A 20,895-nucleotide genomic window follows, 5' to 3' on the forward strand; every position below is an offset into this window, starting at 1 on the left:
CCCCCGCCCCTTCCCCTCGCCGCCCCCGCCCCTTCCCCTCGCCGCCCCATCCCTCCTCTCCCACCACCCGCGCCCAGCCCCGCCCATCCCCGCCTTTTCCCCTAGCCTGCTCCGCGCCTCCTCTCGCACTTCCCGCGCCCAGCACTTCCTGGCCCCGCCTTTTCCCCTCGCCCGCCCCGCCCCTCCTCTCGCACCACCCGGGCCTAGTACTGCCCGGCCCCGCCCCTTCCCGTCGCCCGTCCCGCCCCTCCTCTCGAGCCTCAGCGCTCAGCATCGCCCGGACCCCCTCTTCCCTTCGCCCGCCTCGTCCCGCCCCTCCCCTTCGCCGCCGTCCCGCCCTCCCCTTCGCCCCCGTCCCTCCGCGCGTGCGATTTTCGCCTTCGAGCGCGTGCCCGCATCTGCTGTCGGACCGGCGGAAGACGAGCCCAGAGGCGGAGCAGGGCCGTCGCACCTTGGTGACGTCGTGCCGCCGGCGCGGGCGGGTGACGCGGCTGGGCCCGTTGTCTGTGTGTGGGACTGAGGAGCCCCGGGGGCGGTGGGGGCTCCCGTTGGGGGCAGCGGTGGGGCGGGAGGGCCTGGACATGGCGTTGAGGGGCTGCCCCGCGGGAAGATGAATAAGGGCTGGCTGGAGCTGGAGAGCGACCCAGGTGAGGAGGGGACCGGGAGGGCCAGGAGCTGGGGAGGCCGGATGGGCCCGGGACGCGCCTGCCTGACCATCACCCCCTCCTCTTGTCTCCCCACCCAGGCCTCTTCACCCTGCTCGTGGAAGATTTCGGTAAGAGCCCCTTCTCCCTGCCGGACCGGGGTTGTGGGGGCCCAGACCTGCGCCCTCACTCATCAGGGGCTGTCCTTCCCTACCGCTTTCCTTTCCTCATCGCAGGTGTCAAAGGGGTGCAAGTGGAGGAGATCTACGACCTTCAGAGCAAATGCCAGGGGTGAGTGGCTGCACACCAGGGCTGCCCCTTACACCCAGAGTGCTGGGGAAGGTCCCAGAGAACAGGGCCCCTTAGGGAAGGCAGTGCCAGGAACCCTACGTTGTAAAGTCTCACATAAAGAAGCAGCCTTGCGCTCTGAGTGCCGGCTCCTGATGAAACTGATACTTTTTCTCCCAATCTTCTTAGCGCTTCCCTTTTTGTAGCAGCCCCCTCCCCACCCCTAAGCGTCGTTTGGTTCAGCTGCTTTCCTGGCCTTGCAGCGGGAAGACCCAGGTCACACAATGCCTTTTGTGCAGTTGTGTAATGTGTTAATTTCAGTGTGCCCATGTGTGTCTGGCTTTAATTCTAACACAAAGTCATCCTCTATTGATTGGTTGGGGTGATAAGGCCCCTCCTGGGTGCCCACACTTAGAGTCTTGTCCCAATGGTCCTGCAGAATAGAGGTGTAAGAGAGTAGCAACAGTAGCAACCGTGACTGAACCAAGAAGTCTACTTTAATTTCCTGGAACAAAAGAGATTAGTGTGGGTGTTCATTTGCTTTCCTGACTGCATTGGGGCCCACAAGTGAGAAGGAGTGCCTCAGTTCCTCACCAGAGTTTTTGTTCTTGTCTTACTTTGTGTTCCTACCTTGTCCCATCCTTGGCCCTCAGTTCCAGCTTTTCTTCTCGTACCCAGAACCATAGACTTCATAAGGAGACTGGGTGGACTCCTGGAGCATCACAGCCCGAAGCTTATGCTTTGCTCTGCCTGTGGCAGGCCTTTCGTGTGTGAGGGCACAAGGCCACTTCAGACCCAGTGTTGGGAAGTAGCCAGGGGAGAGTTGGGATCACAGCAAGGACACCTGAGTGATGACGCAGTGCAAAGGATTAGTGGGAGAAAGAAGGGAATGCTGATTGCCTTCTCCCCTTTCGCTGATCTGGCTCTGCCCCTTACTTCCCCCAGCCCTGTATATGGATTTATCTTCCTGTTCAAATGGATCGAAGAGCGCCGGTCCCGGCGAAAGGTCTCTACCTTGGTGGATGATACGTCCGTGATTGATGATGATATTGTGAATAACATGTTCTTTGCCCACCAGGTCTGCTGGACTCTGTGTTTTGTTTGGAGGGTGGGATGCTGCCATTTTTTTGCTGGGGAAGTGGAAATGGAGGAAGACAGGAGGAGGAGATAGGCAGATTCTAGGGGCGGTAGCTACAGAAATCCTCTGGCAGAAGGAACTGAGCTCTAATTCATTAAAGGGAACAGTTTTAGAGTAGGGGGGTGTCTGAGTCTACTCTCTGTGTCTTCAGATATCCAGTGGGTATTTGGTAAGTGCTTGTTAATAAACGTTAGGCAAAGATGAAGGGAGCTGAGAAGGGGAGTTGTCCAGATATGACTGACCTGCTGTGGATCCCCATTCTTGATGTATATGGGCTTGGGGCTTGCAGTGAGGGGTGCTGTGTATGGGTGACTATTCTTGGTTTCACAGCTGATACCCAACTCTTGTGCCACTCATGCCTTGCTGAGTGTGCTCCTGAACTGCAGCAACGTGGACCTGGGACCCACCCTGAGTCGCATGAAGGACTTCACCAAGGGCTTCAGCCCTGAGGTAGGCTGCAGTGCCTTCATCCTGGCTCACAGCCAACTGGGCAGATCTGACCCTGAGGGCCACTGGGAATGCTATCACATGATATTGGGTACTATTAGGCTGTTTCTTTTTCAAATGATCGTTTATATTACATCTGACTCTTAAATAAATTGTGTAAGGCCATTGTTTTTAGGCGCAGTTGTGGCGAAAGGAGACAGGCCTAGGGAGGGAGGAGACTTTCCTTAAGTCACACCATGTCAGAACCTTCTCTGTCAGGACTTTTCCTCTCAGGCCATGTTGCTTCCTAGTGTCCACTAATTACCATGCAAGGCCAGCACAGTCCATCTCTTTGGGACTCCAGAGCTCTTTTCTGCCCCCACCAGCCCTTTAAGAAAGTTTGTCTGTGTTCCTTCCGATTCCTGGAATGCCTCCAGGCTGCTCTCTGAAGCTTTGCCTTCCACCCATAGTCCTACCTGAGGAGAAATTATTCTGATATGGCCTTATTTTCTTCCCCGTAGAGCAAAGGATATGCGATTGGCAATGCCCCGGAGTTGGCCAAGGCACATAATAGCCATGCCAGGTGTGTGGGAGCTGTGGGAGCTGATGTGAGGTGGGAGTAGGGGGAGTATCATTTTTTGGGCCCTGACTTTGTCTTTCCCCAGGCCTGAGCCACGCCACCTCCCTGAGAAGCAGAATGGCCTTAGTGCAGTGCGGACCATGGAGGCGTTCCACTTTGTCAGCTATGTGCCTATTACAGGCCGGCTCTTTGAGCTGGATGGGCTGAAGGTCTACCCCATTGACCATGGTAGGCACCATGAGCTGGAGGCCTGTTGGGTGTCTCTGCCTGCCTCCTAGGGAGCTGGGGCTCAGGGACTTCTGGTATGTGGGACCCAGTGGCAGGGGTTGTGGGTACCGACACCCGGCTCTGGCTGGGGTTTCACCCTACACCATATTGCCCAACCAGCTCCTGATTCCCTGGCTCAACTGCTCTTCTCTGTCTTCCTTCCCACTCCTGGCCTACCCAAACTCAGGGTTTCCTTCTCGCTGATTCCTTGTCTTGGTCTCCACTAGGGCCCTGGGGGGAGGATGAGGAGTGGACAGACAAGGCCCGGCGGGTCATCATGGAGCGTATCGGCCTCGCCACTGCAGGGTAAGGGCCCTGTGCCTGCCCTGTTCTACTCTCTGGAGCTATACCTACTTTGGGAGGGACAGAGAGTATCCAGGTGATTTGTAAATTGCGAGGCCATATGGTGAATCTGGCAAGATCAGGCTTAGATCATGGGCTCTCAACTTGTTGTCTTATTTCCTGCCTGGGCTGCCTGTGGCCTGCTCCTGGGTGGGCTCGGGGAGGGGCAGGCCTCAGTGGAGCCTTAGGCAGCCCAGGTCTGCTAGTTCACTTCTGGATAGGCCCCTCATACAGCCTGTTGGAAGGTACCAGCTCAGGTGCCTGGTGTGTATGGCTAGTCGCTGCCTGCCTGTTGGGGTGGGGCCTATACCTACAGCTGCAGGTGTGACTGCAGGGAGCCCTGCCAGGATATCTGCCTCAACCTGATGGCGGGGCCGGGGCAGGAGCTGCTCTCACGGCTGCGGCTGTGACTGCAGGGAGCCCTACCACGACATCCGCTTCAACCTGATGGCAGTGGTGCCCGACCGCAGGATCAAGTATGAGGCCAGGCTGCACGTGCTGAAGGTGAACCGTCAGACAGTACTAGAGGCTCTGCAGCAGGTAGGTGCCCTTTCTCCCTGGCCTCTGCCCAGCCCAACCCTCCCTGCATTCCTCCTCCCTTCCCCCACAGCATTTGTCTCTGATTAGCGAACATACGCTCTTGTAGATCTGGGCTTCAGCTAACCACATCTTTTCTTTGCCCCCGTTGTGGGAAAGGTGGGACTTGGAGTGGCGAGGGAGAATAGCTTCTAAAAGGTAGTTTGGGTTTGGGTGTTTTATTTCCCTGTGAGTGAATGGGTAGAGCCAAGGCCATTATTCCTTTAGGTCCTCAGCCCTTAGCTATTTAAGGTAGAAGCCCAGGTGTACCCTTTCTCCTCTGAGCCCTGGATTCTGTTGTTAGCTGATAAGAGTAACACAGCCAGAGCTGATTCAGACCCACAAGTCTCAAGAGTCACAGCTGCCTGAGGAGTCCAAATCAGCCAGCAACAAGTCCCCACTGGTGCTGGAAGCAAACAGGGCCCCTGCAGCCTCTGAGGGCACCCACACAGGTACTGGGGGGTTTGGGACCTCTTGTGGGCCTCAGAGCCACCCCCTAATGTCTGGCGTGGGAGGCCTAAGCAGGGAGAGTCTTTTTCTGGGGATGTCCTTGGGCAGTGTTCTTCCCCCGTCAGAAGGTAGAGGGAAAGCAGTCCTTCCCTAAAGAAAAGCACCTGTAAAGGGCCGCTGTTACCACAGGCCCCTGGGCCCTTCTCTGTAATGTACACTCCCTTTCTTGTTTTCTCTAGAGGCGGTTTTTTTTTTTTTTTCTGCCTCTTTTTTCCCATCTAATTCTTTGCCCTGTCTCATTGCGGGATCATGACTTAGAGCTTGCTGACTCCCATTGCACCAGCTGGCTTGGCTGTTCTTCTCTGGGAGGTGCTGTTTCACAGGGCTGGGGAGACTGTGAGCTTTTCTTGGAGATCCTACTGGAGGTCCTGCCTGTGTTCTTGCCCTGTCTCAGATGGTGCAGAGGAGGCGGCTGGTTCATGTACACAAGCCCCATCCCACAGCCCTCCCAACAAACCCAAGCTGGTGGTGAAGCCTCCAGGCAGCAGCCTCAATGGGGTTCCCCCCAACCCCACTCCCATTGTCCAGCGGCTGCCGGCCTTTCTAGACAATCACAATTATGCCAAGTCCCCCATGCAGGTAAGCTGGGAGCACCCTTGCAGGATTCTCTACTTGATTCTCTTGAGAGCCTGCAACAGGCAATTTCCCCATGTGGTTCCTTGGTGTTCACCCTTGGCATGGCTGGGTCAAGCTGCCTGGGCCTGGGTTGCTAGGTTCCTCTGCCTGATACAAAAAGGGCCCCATAACAGCAGGAGCTTAGAGAGGCCAGGAGAGCTCCTTTGAATTTAATCTAATTACATGGCTGTGGGATTAAATGTTTAGGTCACGCTCCTTGGTACAACTTTATGGGTTGGGTTTTACTGGCAAAATAAAGGCATGTGTTTCAGGGCACTCTGTTTCTCTTAAAACTCCTCCATAGGTTTCTATGCAGTGTAAGTGGGTGGCAGCCTCCCCACAAGCCAAGGATAGGCCATGGAACACCTGGAGGGGTTCCGCTGACTCAGTCTGGAAAACCATGTTGGCTTTCTCTCTGGCTGTGAGTGTCTAGGCTCAGCCTGCGCCGAGCAGCACTTCTTTATAACTGCCCTGGTCTTTGTCTCAGGAGGAAGAAGACCTGGCGGCAGGTGTGGGCCGCAGCCGAGTTCCAGTCCGCCCACCCCAGCAGTACTCAGATGACGAGGATGACTATGAGGATGACGAGGAGGATGACGTGCAGAACACCAACTCTGCCCTTAGGTCAGCCCAGCTTTCTAAGGCTACCAGGTTCTGGGTGCTTCAGATCCCATCCTGAATATCTCAGTCTATGTCTGAGAATGCCCTGCAGCAGATAATGTTGACCACCTGTGGAGTTTGGGGCCCTGGGGGAGGCTGGCATGATAGGGCTGACCCCAAGTCCCCAGGAAATTTTTGGTGGGCTGGGGGGTAAGGCTGAGCACATAAGCATATATCATCACCTATTGGAAGTGGCCTTTTAGCCAGGCCTTGAAGGATTGGTTGGGGCAAGGATGGAGGAGATGTGGGTGGTGGGGAGGCAGCTTTGCTGGAACACAGGGCACTGGCAAAAGGCCAGGAATGAGATGGCTGGAATAGAGGAAGTGTCTTTTGAGGACGCTTGGCTGCAGCTGACAGAACTTGATGCCAGGCTTAGCATGGCTAGTTCAAGCTGCTTGGACCAAGTATAAGGAGTTTTAGGGTCAGCCCCTGGAGGTCGGGATGTATTTAAGCCATTCTGGGTACTGCTGGGTATGGTCACCTGGCCCATTCCCTTGCTTCACATCTTCTCGGGCCCCACAGGTATAAGGGGAAGGGAACAGGGAAGCCAGGGGCATTGAGCGGTTCTGCTGATGGGCAACTGTCAGTGCTGCAGCCCAACACCATCAACGTCTTGGCTGAGAAGCTCAAAGAGTCCCAGAAGGACCTCTCAATTCCTCTGTCCATCAAGACTAGCAGTGGGGCTGGGAGTCCAGCTGTGGCAGTGCCCACACACTCGCAGCCCTCACCCACCCCCAGCAATGAGAGTACGGACACGGCCTCTGAGATCGGCAGTGCTTTCAACTCGCCACTGCGCTCTCCCATCCGCTCGGCCAACCCGACGCGGCCCTCCAGCCCTGTCACCTCCCACATCTCCAAGGTGCTTTTTGGAGAGGATGACAGCCTGCTGCGTGTTGACTGCATACGCTACAACCGTGCTGTCCGCGACCTGGGTCCTGTCATCAGCACAGGCCTGCTGCACCTGGCTGAGGATGGGGTGCTTAGTCCCCTGGCGCTGACAGGTGGGCCTTGGACTGGCTCACTGGCCACTTGGTGCACCCAGGAGGGAGGAGGGAAATGGCCAAGTGACCACAAAGTGTCCTGCGCTCTGATGATTTTCTTGTGACCTCTCTTCCCAGAGGGTGGGAAGGGTTCCTCGCCCTCCATCAGACCAATCCAAGGCAGCCAGGGGTCCAGCAGCCCGGTGGAGAAGGAGGTTGTGGAAGCCACGGACAGCAGAGAGAAGACAGGGATGGTGAGGCCTGGCGAGCCCTTGAGTGGGGAGAAATACTCACCCAAGGTGAGCCTCCTTTGTGGTTTTCTCCTTTAATCCTGGCAGAGGGTAAGGCCTGAGCTCCTCCTGCCCAGGTGCCAAGTTCTTGATTGGAACTTTGGTGTGAAGATTGGTGGCTGGAGCCATGTGCCAGAAGACTTTCTGGGTTGGGTGGTGGCAGGGGCCTCCATAGGCATGGACTCGCTGCTCATCCTTGCCTCTAGCTGCCTATTGCTCGTGGGGCTTTGTTGCTGGCCCGCCCCCATCAGAGGTGCAATGCTGGGTTTTGGCAGGAGCTGCTGGCACTGCTAAAGTGTGTGGAGGCTGAGATTGCAAACTATGAGGCGTGCCTCAAGGAAGAGGTAGAGAAGAGGAAGAAGTTCAAGGTGGGTGATTTCTCCAGTTGCCTGATCTGGCCTCTCCCGAGGTCCGCTGGTGGCTGCTCTGGCAAGATTGGCTCCAGTGCTCTCAGCCTTCTTCTTTCTTACAGATTGATGACCAGAGAAGGACCCACAACTATGATGAGTTCATCTGCACCTTTATCTCCATGCTGGCTCAGGAAGGTGAGGGGATGCGCTGCTGTCTTAACTGGAATGCCCTGCTGAGGGTGGTGTCCTTCAGCTCCCCTCCTCTGGCCTTTCCTGAGGCTTGAGCAGACCTTGGGGCACAGGGAGGGCCATGAGAGCCTCAGCTCCTGGCCTGAGGCAGCCAGCACCTGCTCAAGGGTCTCTACCTCTTTGCAGGCATGCTGGCCAACCTAGTGGAGCAGAACATCTCCGTGCGGCGGCGCCAAGGGGTCAGCATCGGCCGGCTCCACAAGCAGCGGAAGCCTGACCGGCGGAAACGCTCTCGCCCCTACAAGGCCAAGCGCCAGTGAGGACTGCTGGCCCTGACTTTGCAGCCCACTCTTGCCGTGTGGCCCTCACCAGGGTCCTTTCTTGCCCCACTTCCCCTTTTCCCAGTATTACTGAATAGTCCCAGCCAGAGAGTCCAGGCCCTGGGAATGGGAGGAACCAGGCCACATTCCTTCCATGGTGCCCTGAGGCCTGACACGGCAGATCAGCCCCGTAGTGCTCAGGAGGCAGCATCTGGAGTTGGGGCACAGCGAGGTACTGCAGCTTCCTCCACAGCCGGCTGTGGAGCAGCAGGACCTGGCCCTTCTGCCTGGGCAGCAGAATATATATTTTACCTATCAGAGACATCTATTTTTCTGGGCTCCAACCCAGCATGCCACCATGTTGACATAAGTTCCTACCTGACTATGCTTTCTCTCCTAGGAGCTGTCCTGGTGGGCCCAGGTCCTTGTATCATGCCATGGTCCCAACTACAGCGTCCTAGCTGGGGGCCTGGGTGGGTCCTGGGCTCTGGGTCCTGCTGCTCTAGCCCCAGCCACCAGCCTGTCCCTGTTGTAAGGAAGCCAGGCCTTCTCCATTCCTCTTAGGAGAGTGCCAAACTCAGGGACCCAGCACTGGGCTGGGTTGGGAGTAGGGTGTCCCAGTGGGGTTGGGGTGAGCAGGCTGCTGGGATCCCATGGCCTGAGCAGAGCATGTGGGAACTGTTCAGTGGCCTGTGAACTGTCTTCCTTGTTCTAGCCAGGCTGTTCAAGACTGCTCTCCACAGCAAGGTTCTGGGGCTCTTCGCCTTCAGTGTTGTGGCCCTAGCTATGGGCCTAAATTAGGCTCTAGGTCTCTGTCCCTGGAGCTTGAGGCTCAGAAGAGCCTCTGTCCAGCCCCTCAGTATTACCATGTCTCCCTCTCAGGGGTAGCAGAGACAGGTAGCAGCTGTACCCTAGCTTGCTTATCGGAAGCTGGCACCGCTCAGCTCTTCCTGCTACTCCAGCTTCCTCAGCCTCTGCAAGGCACTCAGGGTGGGGGACAGCAGGATCAAGACAACCAGTTGGAGCCCTTGTGTTCCAGAGGGCCTGATGCCAAGGGGTAATGGGCCCAGCAGTGCCTCTGGAGCCCAGGCCCCAACACAGCCCCATGGCCTCTGCCAGATGGCTTTGAAAAAGGTGATTCAAGCAGGCCCCTTTATCTGTACATAGTGACTGAGTGGGGGGTGCTGGCAAGTGTGGCAGCTGCCTCTGGGCTGAGCACAGCTTGACCCCTCTAGCCCCTGTAAATACTGGATCAATGAATGAATAAAACTCTCCTAAGAATCTCCTGAGAAATGAACCCTCCTGTGGTTGCTGGCCTGAGATATGGAGGCTGGGCTAGACGTGTGTGGTGGGAGGGAGGGCCTTACTAGACCTTGTGGGCCCAGGGCCCTGGGACCAGAAAGGTAAGAAGTATATGATCCTTGAGTGTCCAGCTGTCTTGGGCCAGATATCCTTGGAATCCTAGGCCTGGGATTTAGGACCTGAGCTGAGGAGGGGCTTCAGGTGGACTGTAGACAGGGTGCACTTGCTGGGGAGAGGGCCATGGCTTTCACCAAATCTGTGGCTTTGCAACCAGGAGAGGTGCTGGGACTCTGGGTCAAAGAGGCAGGGCTGCCTCTAATCTAATCTCGAGTGGTGTGTTCTCCCTGGGAGGGTGCTGGGCATCTCTTCCTTGTTGCGTTTGGACAGGTAAAGCAGGTCAAAGCTGCCACCTCTGTTCTGCTCTCCTCTGCTGACTGCATCGTCTGCTGAGGCTGCTGCAGCCCCTCACCAGCCCCCTGGCAGTGAGTCCTGCAAAGGGGTCCTCATGCAAGCAGCTAAGGCACAGCTGGACTGCTTAGAAAATTCAGCTTTAATGGCCCCAGTCCTTCTGTCTGAGTCTAGTAGTCCAGGGCACAGATGAGGGCCACACCACGCTTTATCCAGTGTCGCTGGGGCTGATGGGTGGGGATCTCCACAGCAATGACATAGTTGGTAGAGTGTCCTGTGGTTGATAGTGTTCCTGGAATGGGCAAGGAAGGGGATGGGTTAGGTCATGCCCTATTACTACTAGAGCAAGGATAGCGTAGGGGCAGGGCATTGGGCAGACTAAGCCGAGGACAGGGAGGGGGCCTTGACCCAAGAGGAAGCCTGCCTGGTGAGGGGGTCTGGCCAGGGTTCAAGCCTCCCCAGGGTTACTGTATTGGGGACTGAAGATAGGGATGGCAGAGTTGATGCCACTTTTCATTCTCTGATGGACCCAGTCCAGACAAGTTCCTGCCCTGGGCCTCAGTTACCCCTCTGAACTCCCAATGACAGGCTGGGGCTTGTAGGCTCTTGGGGCCCAAGGTGGGCCTGCTGAGGGAGGCATGTAGGACAGGAGTTCAGGGGTGCTCCCCACAGCCAGATGGCAGGCCTTGGGCATTAACCTGCCTGCTGCTTGCTGGCTTGGCCCAAATCTCTATTGTCCTTCCTTATTCAGCTAACCTGGATAAGTGACTGGCTTGGGCTGGGCTGGGTTAGTCCTGTGTCCCCGCCCATAGTGTAGGCTCCCGTCCCAGGCCTCATACCAGCACGAGTCAGTGTCTTGTAGATGGGGCACAGGTAAAAGTCCTGGTCCTGGGCCTTGCGGTTGGGTGTTGGCAAGAGCCAGATAACGGCCATCTCTGTGTACAGCTCCTTGGGCCGAGAGTCGGCCAGCTGGAAGGCCTCTGGATCCCAGCGGGCACCTTCCAGGAATAATCCATGGATATAGCACCCTACTTGGGGTCTTTGTGTTAACTCCGATGGTGCCTCAAACATCACCTGTGGGTAGACACAGACACACCCCACACACATAACAATACCCAGAATCTGGGTTAGGAGGCACAAAACTCCCTTCTGAGAGAGCTGCCTAATGCTGCCTGCCTGTCCATCATCATGTACCTACCACTTTAGCCCATGGCCTGTGGTCTGTACCCTGCCCCTGTGGATTTCTGATGGACCCAGCCCAGACCCGTTCCTGGGACTCACGGCCTCTTCTGGCTTGGGTCTTTCCATGCCCTGGCTTAGGGGTTCCCCAACTGCCAACCGACCGTGGCCTCAGAGCCTCTCCTCCCTGGGCTGTACCCTAGCCTGTCACCTGACCTGGCCCTGGCTGTGCCCAGACCTTGAAATCAAAGGAGATGGTGTCGATGGAGATGACAAATTTGCGGGCAAAATTCTGCAGAGTGCCTGTTAAGAAAGCCTGGGGGAAGAAGAAGCCACTGATCCAGAAGACAGCTGGGATGCCACCTTGGATCCAGGCCTGCAGAAAGTCCAGGCGTTGCAGCAGGTCCATGACCCATGAGGACAGAGGCTTCAGCGATGGGTAGGCCTTGGCACTCCAGAGCTCAGGCACAGTGTTGTTGTACAGGCTGGCAGCCATCAGCTCCAGCTGAGAGGACATCACAACCAGCCCCCTGAGTGCCTTGAGCAGGTCTTGCAGTGTCTGTGTGATCACCTGCAGCAGCCGATTGTACCTGTGAGGCCAGTGGCAAGAGAATAGGTAGTGGGCTGGGGTCACGTGGCAGTAGCTATGCTCCCCAGCTCAAGGCCACAGACTGAAAAACAATGGCAAAACATAGAGGCTAAGAGCAGAGAGCTGGGTCAGGTGGCCTGGGTACAAATCCCAGCTCTGGCCCTTAGCAAATGTGCGAACTTGGACTTGGATAGCTTACTGAACATTTTGGGGTCACAGTCTACTCGTCTACAAAATGTGAATAATAAAAATACGGCTGAGTTGGCTGGGTGTGGTGGCTCATGCCTGTAATCCCAGCACTTCGGGAGGCTGAGGCAGGCAGATCATGAGGTCAGGAGATCGAGACCATCGTGGCCAACATGGTGAAACCCCGTCTCTATTAAAAATACAAAAATTAGCTGGGCGCGCTAATTAGGTGGTGTGCGCCTATAGTCCCAGTTTTTTTTTTTTTTTTTTTTTTTTTTGAGACGGAGTCTCGCTCTATCACCCAGGCTGGAGTGCAGTGGCGCAATCTCGGCTCACTGCAAGCTCCGCCTCCCGGGTTCACGCCATTCTCCTGCCTCAGCCTCTCCGAGTAGCTGGGACTACAGGCGCCCGCCACCAAGCCCGGCTAATTTTTTTTTTGTATTTTTAGTAGAGACGGGGTTTCACCGTGGTCTCGATCTCCTGACCTCGTGATCCACCCGCCTCGGCCTCCCGAAGTGCTGGGATTACAAGCGTGAGCCACCGCGCCCGGCCTATAGTCTGTTACTCAGGAGGCTGAGGCAGGAGAATCGCTTGAACCCGGGAGGTGGAGGTTGCAGTGAGCTGAGATCATATCGCTGCACTCCAGCATGGCAACAGAGAGAGACTCCGTGTCAACAACAACAAAAAATAGCTGAGTTAGAGGATGTGTAGCACTTGACATGGCACCTGGCCCACAGTAACTCCTGTTGTCATTTCTCTACAGTCCAGTGGCCGATGACTTGGGGCCGGGGTGTGGTGGGGTGATTACCTAATGACCTCTTGTACTAGCACTGTGTTCATTGATTCCTCATACAGCACTGGGTACTTGGCCATCACCCATTGCAAGTTGATAGGCTCAGGCACCTTGAGCAGAATGTTTTGGGTGACGTCCTCCACTATCTGCAGGGGCAAAGGAACACTGTGGGGTCAAGGCTGGGCCCCCTTATCCCCTGTGGGATTCCACATGCACAGGGCTCCTTCCCACAGGGTAGTGGGCAGGATGGTGAAGCCCAGCCCGTCCAGCCCTTGGGCCCCTTCCTCTGACACCACCCACCTCCTCCCGGCCCTGGCTGCCTGCAGAAGATGATTTGGGTTGCAGCTGGATAATGGTGCCCAGGAGGGCGAACGTCTCGTTCTGGGCAAAGGTGATGTTGGCATTGTCATGCAGGCCAAAGATCTCAGGCATATCATTGAGTGGGAGGCTCCTGATGTAGGAGAGGTAGCCCTAGGAGAGAGGAGACCAACATGGAAGCCCCTGGCTTGCTCTGCCCCAGCCTTCAGAGTTGCCCGCCAATGGAGCACATCCCCACTTGTCACATCCCCCACTTGTCACTCCTGCTTATTACCCTTATGCATGTCCCTGCTCTTGGGACTCCAGGCCTCCGAGGCACTGTGTGGCGTGGCCCTTGCTTCCCTCCCAGTCCCCCTGTTACTGCCATCCATTCCCTGCTCCTCTGTTCAGTGGCCCAAATTTGTCAGGCTCCTTCCTGCCACAGGCCCTTTGCACTGATGACCCACACAACCCAGCCCCGGCTCATGGCTTCTCCTCACACATCTTAAGGGAAGCATCCTTTCTGTGGCAGCCCTCCCTGACTGCGGAGTCTGGGCCTGGTTACCGCCTTGGAGGAGCTGCCCCAAGCCTTCACTGAGTGATTCCACCCAGGGAGTGGCTGACCAGGAGTTCACTCACAAAGGCGAGCCCCAGCGGGCAGGGCCTGACTCCCTCGCCAAGGCTGTCTTTGTGGGATGGGATGGATTGATTGATGAAAAGACAGCTGATGGAGGGTGGGGGCTGCGTCTCCTCCCACCCAGCACCAAGGTGCTCATGGTACCCCAGAACCCCAGCCTGGCAGGCCCCTCCTGTGCAGCCCTTTGGGCTAGACTCACGTGGAGGTCGTAGGTGGGCGGGATCTGGTGGTAGGTGCCCGAGGCGCTGTAGCTGTGCTCAGGGGAGAGCACGTCAGGGTTGTAGAAGTCCTCTAGGATGTTCATGATGCAGCGCCGGTCCCAGTCATCAGTGATACGGCCCCCGTAATTGATCTCCCCTGCCGTGTACCTGAGGACCTATGGGGTGGGTGGGTGAGGGCTCCCCTAAGTGCCCAGTCTCCCAGGCCCCAGTCTGCCCCAGGCCCACCTTGTAGGGGATGTCATCATATTCATCCAGGAACATCTTGAGCTGGCTGATGCAGATGCGCAGATCTCCATCCGTGAACTCATAGGGGATGTTGAAGCCCAGGGGCCCAAACTTACGGCGCTCCAGGGCGTTCCCATGGAACAAGCACAGAGACAGCAGCAGAGACTTGAACTCCATCACCTGGGGGAGGTGGGAGGCAGGGGAGGTGAGGAGCGGGGACAGGGGGCAGGTAGGGTGGGCCTGCACCAAGTGTGCCTCACCTTGTGGCAGCAGTTGAGGAAGTCTTCACCAAGGCTACTGTAGGACTTCAGCAGGTTGGCCTTGACACCGCGTGGCGGCTCAATGGTTATCTTGGAGCCGTTCTGCAGGATGGACACTGGGAATTTGTTGCTGGGCAGGCTGGTGAGCCAGAGGCGGAAGTCCCTGTGTACCTGGTGGCCATGACTCCACGTGAGCATTGAGACCCATACCTGGTGGCCACCCTGACACCAGGCTCCCTCCTGCCCAGGGACCCTGAGGTAGGTCAAGCGAGCCTGCACAGACAACTGGTTAAGAATTGGGCTTTTGGCCGGGCGCGGTGGCTCACATCTGTAATCACAGCACTTTAGAAGGCCAAGGCAGGCGAATCACGAGGTCAGGAGTTCGAGAACAGCCTGGCCAACACGGTGAAACCCCGTCTCCACTAAAAATACAAAAAATTAGGTGGGCATAGTGGCGGGCTACTACCAGCTACTCGGGAGGCTGAGGCAGAAGAATCGCTTGAACCGGGAGGTGGAGGTTGCAGTGATCTGAGATTGCACCACTGCACTCCAGCCCTGGTGACAGAGTGAGACTCCGTCTGAAAAAAAAAAAAAAAAAAAAAAAAGGGGGGGGGGTCTTTGGCAAGTCCCAGGTCACGGTCTGTGCTGGGTGTCCCTGGACAAGTCACATCACCACTTGTACAGGTAACTGGGGGTGGGGGTAGATTGAGAGGATTAATGATGTCGATGTGTGGCACATGTCAGTTGCTGAGCACTTGCTACGTGCTGGAGGCTGGGTGGAGTGCTTTGCATGATTCTCTTATTTCTGCCTCATTAGTCCCCGATGGATGCAGAGGAGGCCCCATTGGGTCTGTGATGCGCAGGGCAACACACCTTGTCGGGGTTGATGTGCTCGATGAGGCGTTCTAGGGCTGGCATCCAGCTTGGTGCCAGGTGGCAGTTCTGGAAGAAGACCCATTTGCCCCTCTCTATGGAGCTGCGCATCATGGCTTCTGCCCGAGGGCCCTGCAGGGGCAGGAGCACTGAGCAGGGGGGCCAGCTAGCCCACCTCCCAGCCCACTCACTTCCTCCCTGCCTAGCCCTGACCTGCCCCTGGCCCAGGGAGATGGCAGAGAGCTTTTTGGAGAACTTCATTTCTTCGGCAAACTTGTAGAGGTCGGCAGCAGGGTCTGTGCCAGGTGACAGCACAAAGATGAGGGGCGTAGTGGAGTTGGAGTCTTTGAACACCACTGACAGGTTGGCTGTCTGCAAGGGCAGGGGGAGATGCTGAGACCACCTGGGGCTAGAGAGAGATCAGGGCAAGCGAGGGGGATCTGGGGTTCTCAGAGTGGTCCCCAGTGGGCTTCCTGGTGGGGGCTGGAAACTCTCAGAGCCTTTAGGGAGCAAGCAGGGGTCCTGGCCTGGCCAAGTAGTCTATCCAGATGCAGCCAGGGCCCTGAGACCCAGGGTGGGGACAAGCTCAAGGTGCCAGTCCTGCCAGGGTTCCACCACTTGCCTGGGGCTCAATGAAGCGTGGCTCCAGGTTGGTGGCCACAAAGTCCTGCATGGCGTTGGTGACCTTGTCCCCGCGGAGGCAGCGGAGGACTAGCAGCTTCTGAAACTGGTCTAGGTACTGGTCCCAGATGCCAGGCAAAGGCTCCCTGCAACAGTGGCCCACACCTCCCTGAGAGCCAGCCTGTTGGAAGGAGGTTGGTGGCCCCAGGGATTTGGCCGGCTGGACAGCTGGGGAGAGTGGGCTATCCCTGGGGTATGGCACTGGGGGCACAGAGGAGATGTGGCCACAGCCACAGGGCAACCCTGGGTGGCCCCTTAGAGAAGGCTCCCAGACAAGACTTTCCTAGGGACTCGTCCCCTCGATGGGCTCATCCTGCCATATTCTGGGGCCCAGCTAACCGGTGGGGCTCAAGGCTGTCGAAGATGACCCGGAATTCTGAGAGGTGCTTCACGAAGTCGGAAGAGAAGGAAGAAAAGGTTGGCAGGTTCGAGAGTGCTAGGATGTCTCGCCAGGCCCGGTCTGACAGCCAGTCCGGTGCCGGATTCTCAGTCATGATCTGGATGGAGCCCCCGGACAGGAGGTGGCGCCACTCACTCTGGCAGAGGACAGGAGGAGGTTGATGCTCCGGCCCTGGCCAGCTCCTCCTGCTCTGGGCACCCCCACCCAGTAGTGCCTCTCCAACCACCCTCACCTGGAGAAACTGAGTCTCCCTTAGGGGTGGTAGTCAAACAGGTCTGGGTTAGTGTTCCCACCCTGCCTTTTCCTGGCTGTGTGCCCTTAGGGCAAGAGATGTGACGTCTCTGGGCCTCTGCCTCCTCATTTGGGAGTAGAAAGAATCAGAAGGCTGACTGCTTCCCAGGCCAGAGTCCTGTGCCAGGCACGCAGTTAGGGCTCTGACAGTGGGGGCTGTCACTCTCACTGTCTCAGCAGGGCTTTCTGCTGCACCACGAAATGCGTAGGGCTTCATGAGAGTGTGAGTTCCTGGCCAAGCAGGTGTGGGAGGCTCAGGACAGTCCGTCCCTGGGGACAGTCTTCGTGCTCACCAGCACACTCAAGGCTCGAAAAGGCCTGTGCTCACAACATTGGACTTCTTGAACCTTGAGCCATTGGTTGGAGCACAATTAACCCAGGGTCTTCTGGCTCTTTTTATTTATTTATTTATTTTGAGGCAGAGTCTCGCTCTGTCTTCCAGGCTGGAGTGCAGTGGCACGATCTCAGCCCACTGCAACCTCCACCTTCTGGGTTTAAGCGATTCTCCTGCCTCAGCCTCCTGAGTAGCTGGGATTACAGGCGTGCACCACCACACCCAGCTAATTTTTGTATTTTTAGTAGAGACCAGGGTGGTCTTGAACTCCTGGCCTCAAGTGATCCACCTGCCTTGGCCTCCCAAAGTGCTGGGATTGCAGGCCTGAGTCACCGTGCCCGGCCCTGGCTGCTTTTAATCAAGGAATTGTGTTTCCTCTGCCCCTTTGCTCTTGTGGTGCCTTCATGCCTGGCTTTCCCTTTCCTTCTACCCTGTTCTCAGGCCCTGCCACAGGGCCACCCCTCAGGCAGTCTGTCCTAGGCGTCTCTGCCAGCACCTGGTTGATTTTGCCCTCGTTCATCATGATGCGAACACACAGCAGGAAGGCAAACATCAGCTTGTGCTTCTCAAAGAGGCTGCGGCAGACGTTGCTATAGAGGCTGTAGGTCAGGTAGCGGTTGATGTTGGAGATGCGCTTCTTCAGGTTGTCTGTGGAGTGGAGAAGTGATGGCAGCGCGGAGAGGTGAGAGGAAGGAAGAGCCCCAGGGTCCAGCCCAGCCTAGCCAGTCTCCCCAGCAGCCGTAGGGGCAGCCTGGGCCTCCCCTTGGGCACTTGGTGTTCCCAGTGAAGGGGCTCGGAGGAGGATAGGCGTGCTGTGTGCATTCTTATGTATTGTGAGTCTAAGAGGAGAGTGTATGTCAGTGAACACAGTTGTGAGTTTGTGTCTGCCCCACAGTGGAAATGTGTCCACATGGGTCATATCTGTGCAGGGTAGGAGCCTGGCATGCCGGTGCTACCTGCTCTCTCTGAGTTGGCGATGCCCGAGAGGAAGATGTTGAGAAACCACTCAAGGGAGTACTGGTACATGGGGTCCACGTTGGCCAGGTCGGACACACAGAAGAAGAGGATCTGGGTGCGGACGGCCACGGGTATGTACTCCATGCGCGTCAGGTCGATGTCCTTCTCCGTCTGCTCTGCAATCCTGACTTTGGCCTGTGGTTGCAGTGGGTGGGGGGAGGGGTCAAACAGCAGAAGGCAGGGGGTTTGGGGGGCAGGCCTAGGGCAGGCAGGGAGAGGTGGGGGGCACGCCCGGGGCAGGTGGGTGGGCAGGCAGCAGCTGACCTGGATCTCAGCAGCCTTCATCTTGGAGGCTTCTAGCACCTTGATGAGTTCCATGTCATCTACAGGGTTGCCCTCGGAGGAGCTGAGCCGGTACAGGATCTGGTCCTCAATGTCCTTCAGCTCCTGGCGCATCTTGGCATTACTGATAATCAGCTGGTTCTTGGCCTCCTCCAGGTCGGGTCGCTCTTCTGCCACTACCTGGCCCAGCAGCTGGTCCTCTAGGCCACTGCCGGGGGCAGGGGACACCAAGTCTGTAATACCTGGTGGGCCCTGGAGGGCCAGCCGTGAACCTGCTCACCTATCCACCTGTGCTTCTGGGGCTCCAAGAGCCCAGCATCCTTGCCAGTGTTGGCCTAGGAGGCCTAGCCTCCATCTCAGGCTGCAGGGCTAGTGCAGAGCCTGCCTTCAAAGACATCAGTTCTCAGTGAGACCTTGGGTGGCAGCCTGGAATCCTAGAAGGGGCTGAGCAATTGGATGTGTGAGCGGCTGGGGTCTCTGGACAATACCTCCTTGGCAAGTGGGGGCTGTGATACCCAGGGCAGGCCTTCAGGGTGTTTTTGCCCCCGGCTTTGTGGAGAGGTTCACACTGACCACTGAAATGGAGGCCTTGCACAAAGCAGGCCTGTGGGCTGTGGGCTGTGTATGGATGGCCAGCGAAAACCACAGTGCCTGGGCTCGTGGCAGCAAGGATAAGAAGCAGGGCATTTGGGTTCAAGGAGCCAGAGTGTGCCCGACTCAGGGCTCTGGGTCAGCTCTGAGGATGAGGGCACAGGGCCTGGCGAGGGCTCAGCAGGAGAGAAGGGGTCCCTGGAGGAGGTGAGGCTGGTGCTAGACACAGAGGCTGGGGACCCTCACCAGGGATCTGGATGAGGTGGGGATGAAGGTTCTTAGGTGGAAACAGTGGCGGGTAGGAGGAGCTGGTGGAAGTGCTAGAAAGGCTTGGAATGTGAGTGCCTGGGGGGAAACTAGTGGAGATTTTGAGTGGGGGAAAGTCCCACTGACTCCTGACCTGGGGGTGGGAGAGGGGCAGCTGGGCAGGCAGAGGCAGAGCTGATGCTTGGGAGACCCCAGGGGTGGGGGCTCACCTGGGCGACAGGGTGAAGTTGATGAGGGTGAGTTTGGTGGAGATCTCGGGCGTGTAGTGTGGATTGGGCAGCTTGGTGGTGATGTACATCCTGAAGTCCTCATGGTAGGGGATCACTGTGTCCCCCAGCTTCAGCACCGTGTTTCCCTGCTGCTTGTACGTCTGTGGTGGGTGGGACCGGTGGGTACTGTGGCCTGAGCATCACCAGTGGGGCAGGGGAAGGGAACTGCTCTGTCCAGGCCTACTGCCACTCTGCCATCACCACTGCAGACCCACCTGCTTGAGCAGCACGGGCTCCAGGGCTGGGTCTAGCTCCTCGCCCACGTTCTCCAGGAGGCATGGCTTGCCAAAGCGGATGGCGTTCTCCATGCTGCGCAGGAAGTCGCGGTCACTCAACTTGAACACGTCCAGCCCATTGTCCTTCTCCTGTAAGGGAAGGGGAAAAGAAGGGGTTGCAGGGACTGAGAGCCAGCCTGAGGCTCTGTGGCTCACCACTGCCCTTGCTATGCCTAGCTGGGGTGGGGTGGTGGTGCCTGGTGGGTGGGCTCACCATGTTCTTGATCCATTTGTTGGCCTGGCTCTGAGGGTCAATGAAGTGGGTCCAGCGCTGGGAAAACTGGTTGATGACCCCGTTCTCCACCGACAGTGTGTCGTTGGGGAGGCCAGCGATCTGTGGAGAGCCAGGCACTGGACTGGGTCAGGGCTTTCCTGCAAGCAGGGTCACTGAGGGCATCACATCTCCCGGCCTCGTGTTTCGGCTATGGACTTCCCTCTCCTTACTGCATCCCCTTGGAGGTTGGGGGCAGGTGACAATGTGGGCAATGCCTCACCCCCAGGACTCCTGCCTCTCCCTCGCTCCTGGCTGGATACCTAACCATGGCACAGCCCCTGAGAGAGCACAGGCCCAAGGACACTGATGGCCCCAGATGGACAGAGAAACCCACAGACAGAAAGGCCCTCCTTCGCTGTGTCTTTCTGTCCTCTTGCCTACCGAGTGCTCACTCGGTGAGACCATCTTCATACAGCCCATACCCCACTGACCCTCCTGGCCTCTGCCCACGCCTGGCCTCTGCCCACGCCTGGCCTTTGCCTACGGCCTCTTCGTTCTCTCTCTTTGCCAACTCTCCCTGCCCTTTGGAGTCTCGCTCAGATACTTTCTTTAGGAAAGCTTTCTTTTCTTTTCTTTTCTTTTCTTTCTTTTCTTTTCTTTCTTTTCTTTTCTTTTCCTTTCCTTTCCTTTCTTTTCCTTTCTTTTCTTTCCTTTTCTTTTCTTTTCCTTTCTTTTCCTTTCTTTTCTTTTCCTTTCTTTTCCTTTCTTTTCTTTTCCTTTCCTTTCCTTTCTTTTCCTTTCCTTTTCTTTTCTTTTCCTTTCTTTTCCTTTCTTTTCTTTTCTTTCCTTTTCTTTCCTTTTCTTTTCTTTTCCTTTCTTTTCTTTTTTGGCAATGGCATCATCTTGGCTCACTGGAGCCTCCGCCTCCTGGGTTCAGGTGATCCTCCCATCTTAGTCTCCTGAGTAGCTGGGACTACAGGCATGCACGACCATGCCTGGCAAATTTTTGAATTTTTAGTAGAGAAGGGGTTTGCCATGTTGCCAAGACTAGTCTCGAACTTCTGGGCTCAAGCAATCCACCTGCCTTGGCCTCCCAAAGTGCTGGGATTACACTGCATCTGACCAGACAACC

The 20,895-nt window shown here is 56.8% G+C and overlaps 2 protein-coding genes across 3 annotated transcripts in view; one reads left to right on the forward strand and one right to left on the reverse strand.

The window, feature by feature from the left end:
- Window positions 1-178: 178 nt before the first annotated feature.
- Window positions 179-9,465, forward strand: BAP1 (BRCA1 associated protein 1). Of its 2 annotated transcripts, none has more exons than XM_030811651.1 (17): window positions 179-647; window positions 746-775; window positions 881-935; window positions 1,878-2,010; window positions 2,401-2,520; window positions 3,018-3,079; window positions 3,162-3,304; window positions 3,571-3,649; window positions 4,102-4,225; window positions 4,566-4,713; window positions 5,166-5,350; window positions 5,874-6,007; window positions 6,566-7,044; window positions 7,162-7,322; window positions 7,520-7,681; window positions 7,786-7,858; window positions 8,039-9,465. In XM_030811651.1, exons 1-17 carry the CDS (start codon window positions 611-613, stop codon window positions 8,170-8,172), a joined length of 2,259 nt encoding a protein of 752 aa, XP_030667511.1. In that variant the 5' UTR covers window positions 179-610; the 3' UTR covers window positions 8,173-9,465. The 2 variants fall into 2 exon arrangements, with proteins under 2 accessions (XP_030667511.1, XP_003257209.2); XM_003257161.3 differs by having other exon boundaries at window positions 7,589-7,681.
- A 536-nt stretch (window positions 9,466-10,001) lies between these two features.
- The window catches only part of DNAH1 (dynein axonemal heavy chain 1), an 83,904-nt gene continuing 73,010 nt past the window's right edge, over window positions 10,002-20,895 (reverse strand). Inside the window, exons 62-79 of the mRNA XM_030811652.1 lie at window positions 19,764-19,883; window positions 19,490-19,639; window positions 19,215-19,375; window positions 18,130-18,355; window positions 17,805-18,000; window positions 17,345-17,496; window positions 16,163-16,359; window positions 15,765-15,909; window positions 15,356-15,514; window positions 15,143-15,274; window positions 14,270-14,440; window positions 14,010-14,189; window positions 13,763-13,939; window positions 12,930-13,100; window positions 12,645-12,775; window positions 11,300-11,651; window positions 10,722-10,956; window positions 10,002-10,174 (exon numbers count right to left, since the gene is read on the reverse strand). Of these exons, the coding sequence (XP_030667512.1) occupies window positions 10,053-10,174; window positions 10,722-10,956; window positions 11,300-11,651; window positions 12,645-12,775; window positions 12,930-13,100; window positions 13,763-13,939; window positions 14,010-14,189; window positions 14,270-14,440; window positions 15,143-15,274; window positions 15,356-15,514; window positions 15,765-15,909; window positions 16,163-16,359; window positions 17,345-17,496; window positions 17,805-18,000; window positions 18,130-18,355; window positions 19,215-19,375; window positions 19,490-19,639; window positions 19,764-19,883 (3,177 nt within the window). The 3' untranslated portion in view covers window positions 10,002-10,052. The remainder of the gene's footprint in view (window positions 10,175-10,721; window positions 10,957-11,299; window positions 11,652-12,644; window positions 12,776-12,929; window positions 13,101-13,762; window positions 13,940-14,009; window positions 14,190-14,269; window positions 14,441-15,142; window positions 15,275-15,355; window positions 15,515-15,764; window positions 15,910-16,162; window positions 16,360-17,344; window positions 17,497-17,804; window positions 18,001-18,129; window positions 18,356-19,214; window positions 19,376-19,489; window positions 19,640-19,763; window positions 19,884-20,895) is intronic.

This window comes from Nomascus leucogenys, chromosome 4 (assembly GCF_006542625.1).
Source record: "Nomascus leucogenys isolate Asia chromosome 4, Asia_NLE_v1, whole genome shotgun sequence".
Lineage (NCBI taxonomy): Eukaryota > Metazoa > Chordata > Mammalia > Primates > Hylobatidae > Nomascus > Nomascus leucogenys.

Coding starts and splice junctions, on each gene's coding strand:
- BAP1 (XM_030811651.1), top strand. CDS start 611: ATGAATAAGGGCTGGCTGGAGCTGGAGAGCGACCCAG. Junction 2,011..2,400: donor ACATGTTCTTTGCCCACCAG/GTCTGCTGGACT, acceptor TTGGTTTCACAG/CTGATACCCAACTCTTGTGC. Junction 7,859..8,038: donor CTCCATGCTGGCTCAGGAAG/GTGAGGGGATGC, acceptor ACCTCTTTGCAG/GCATGCTGGCCAACCTAGTG.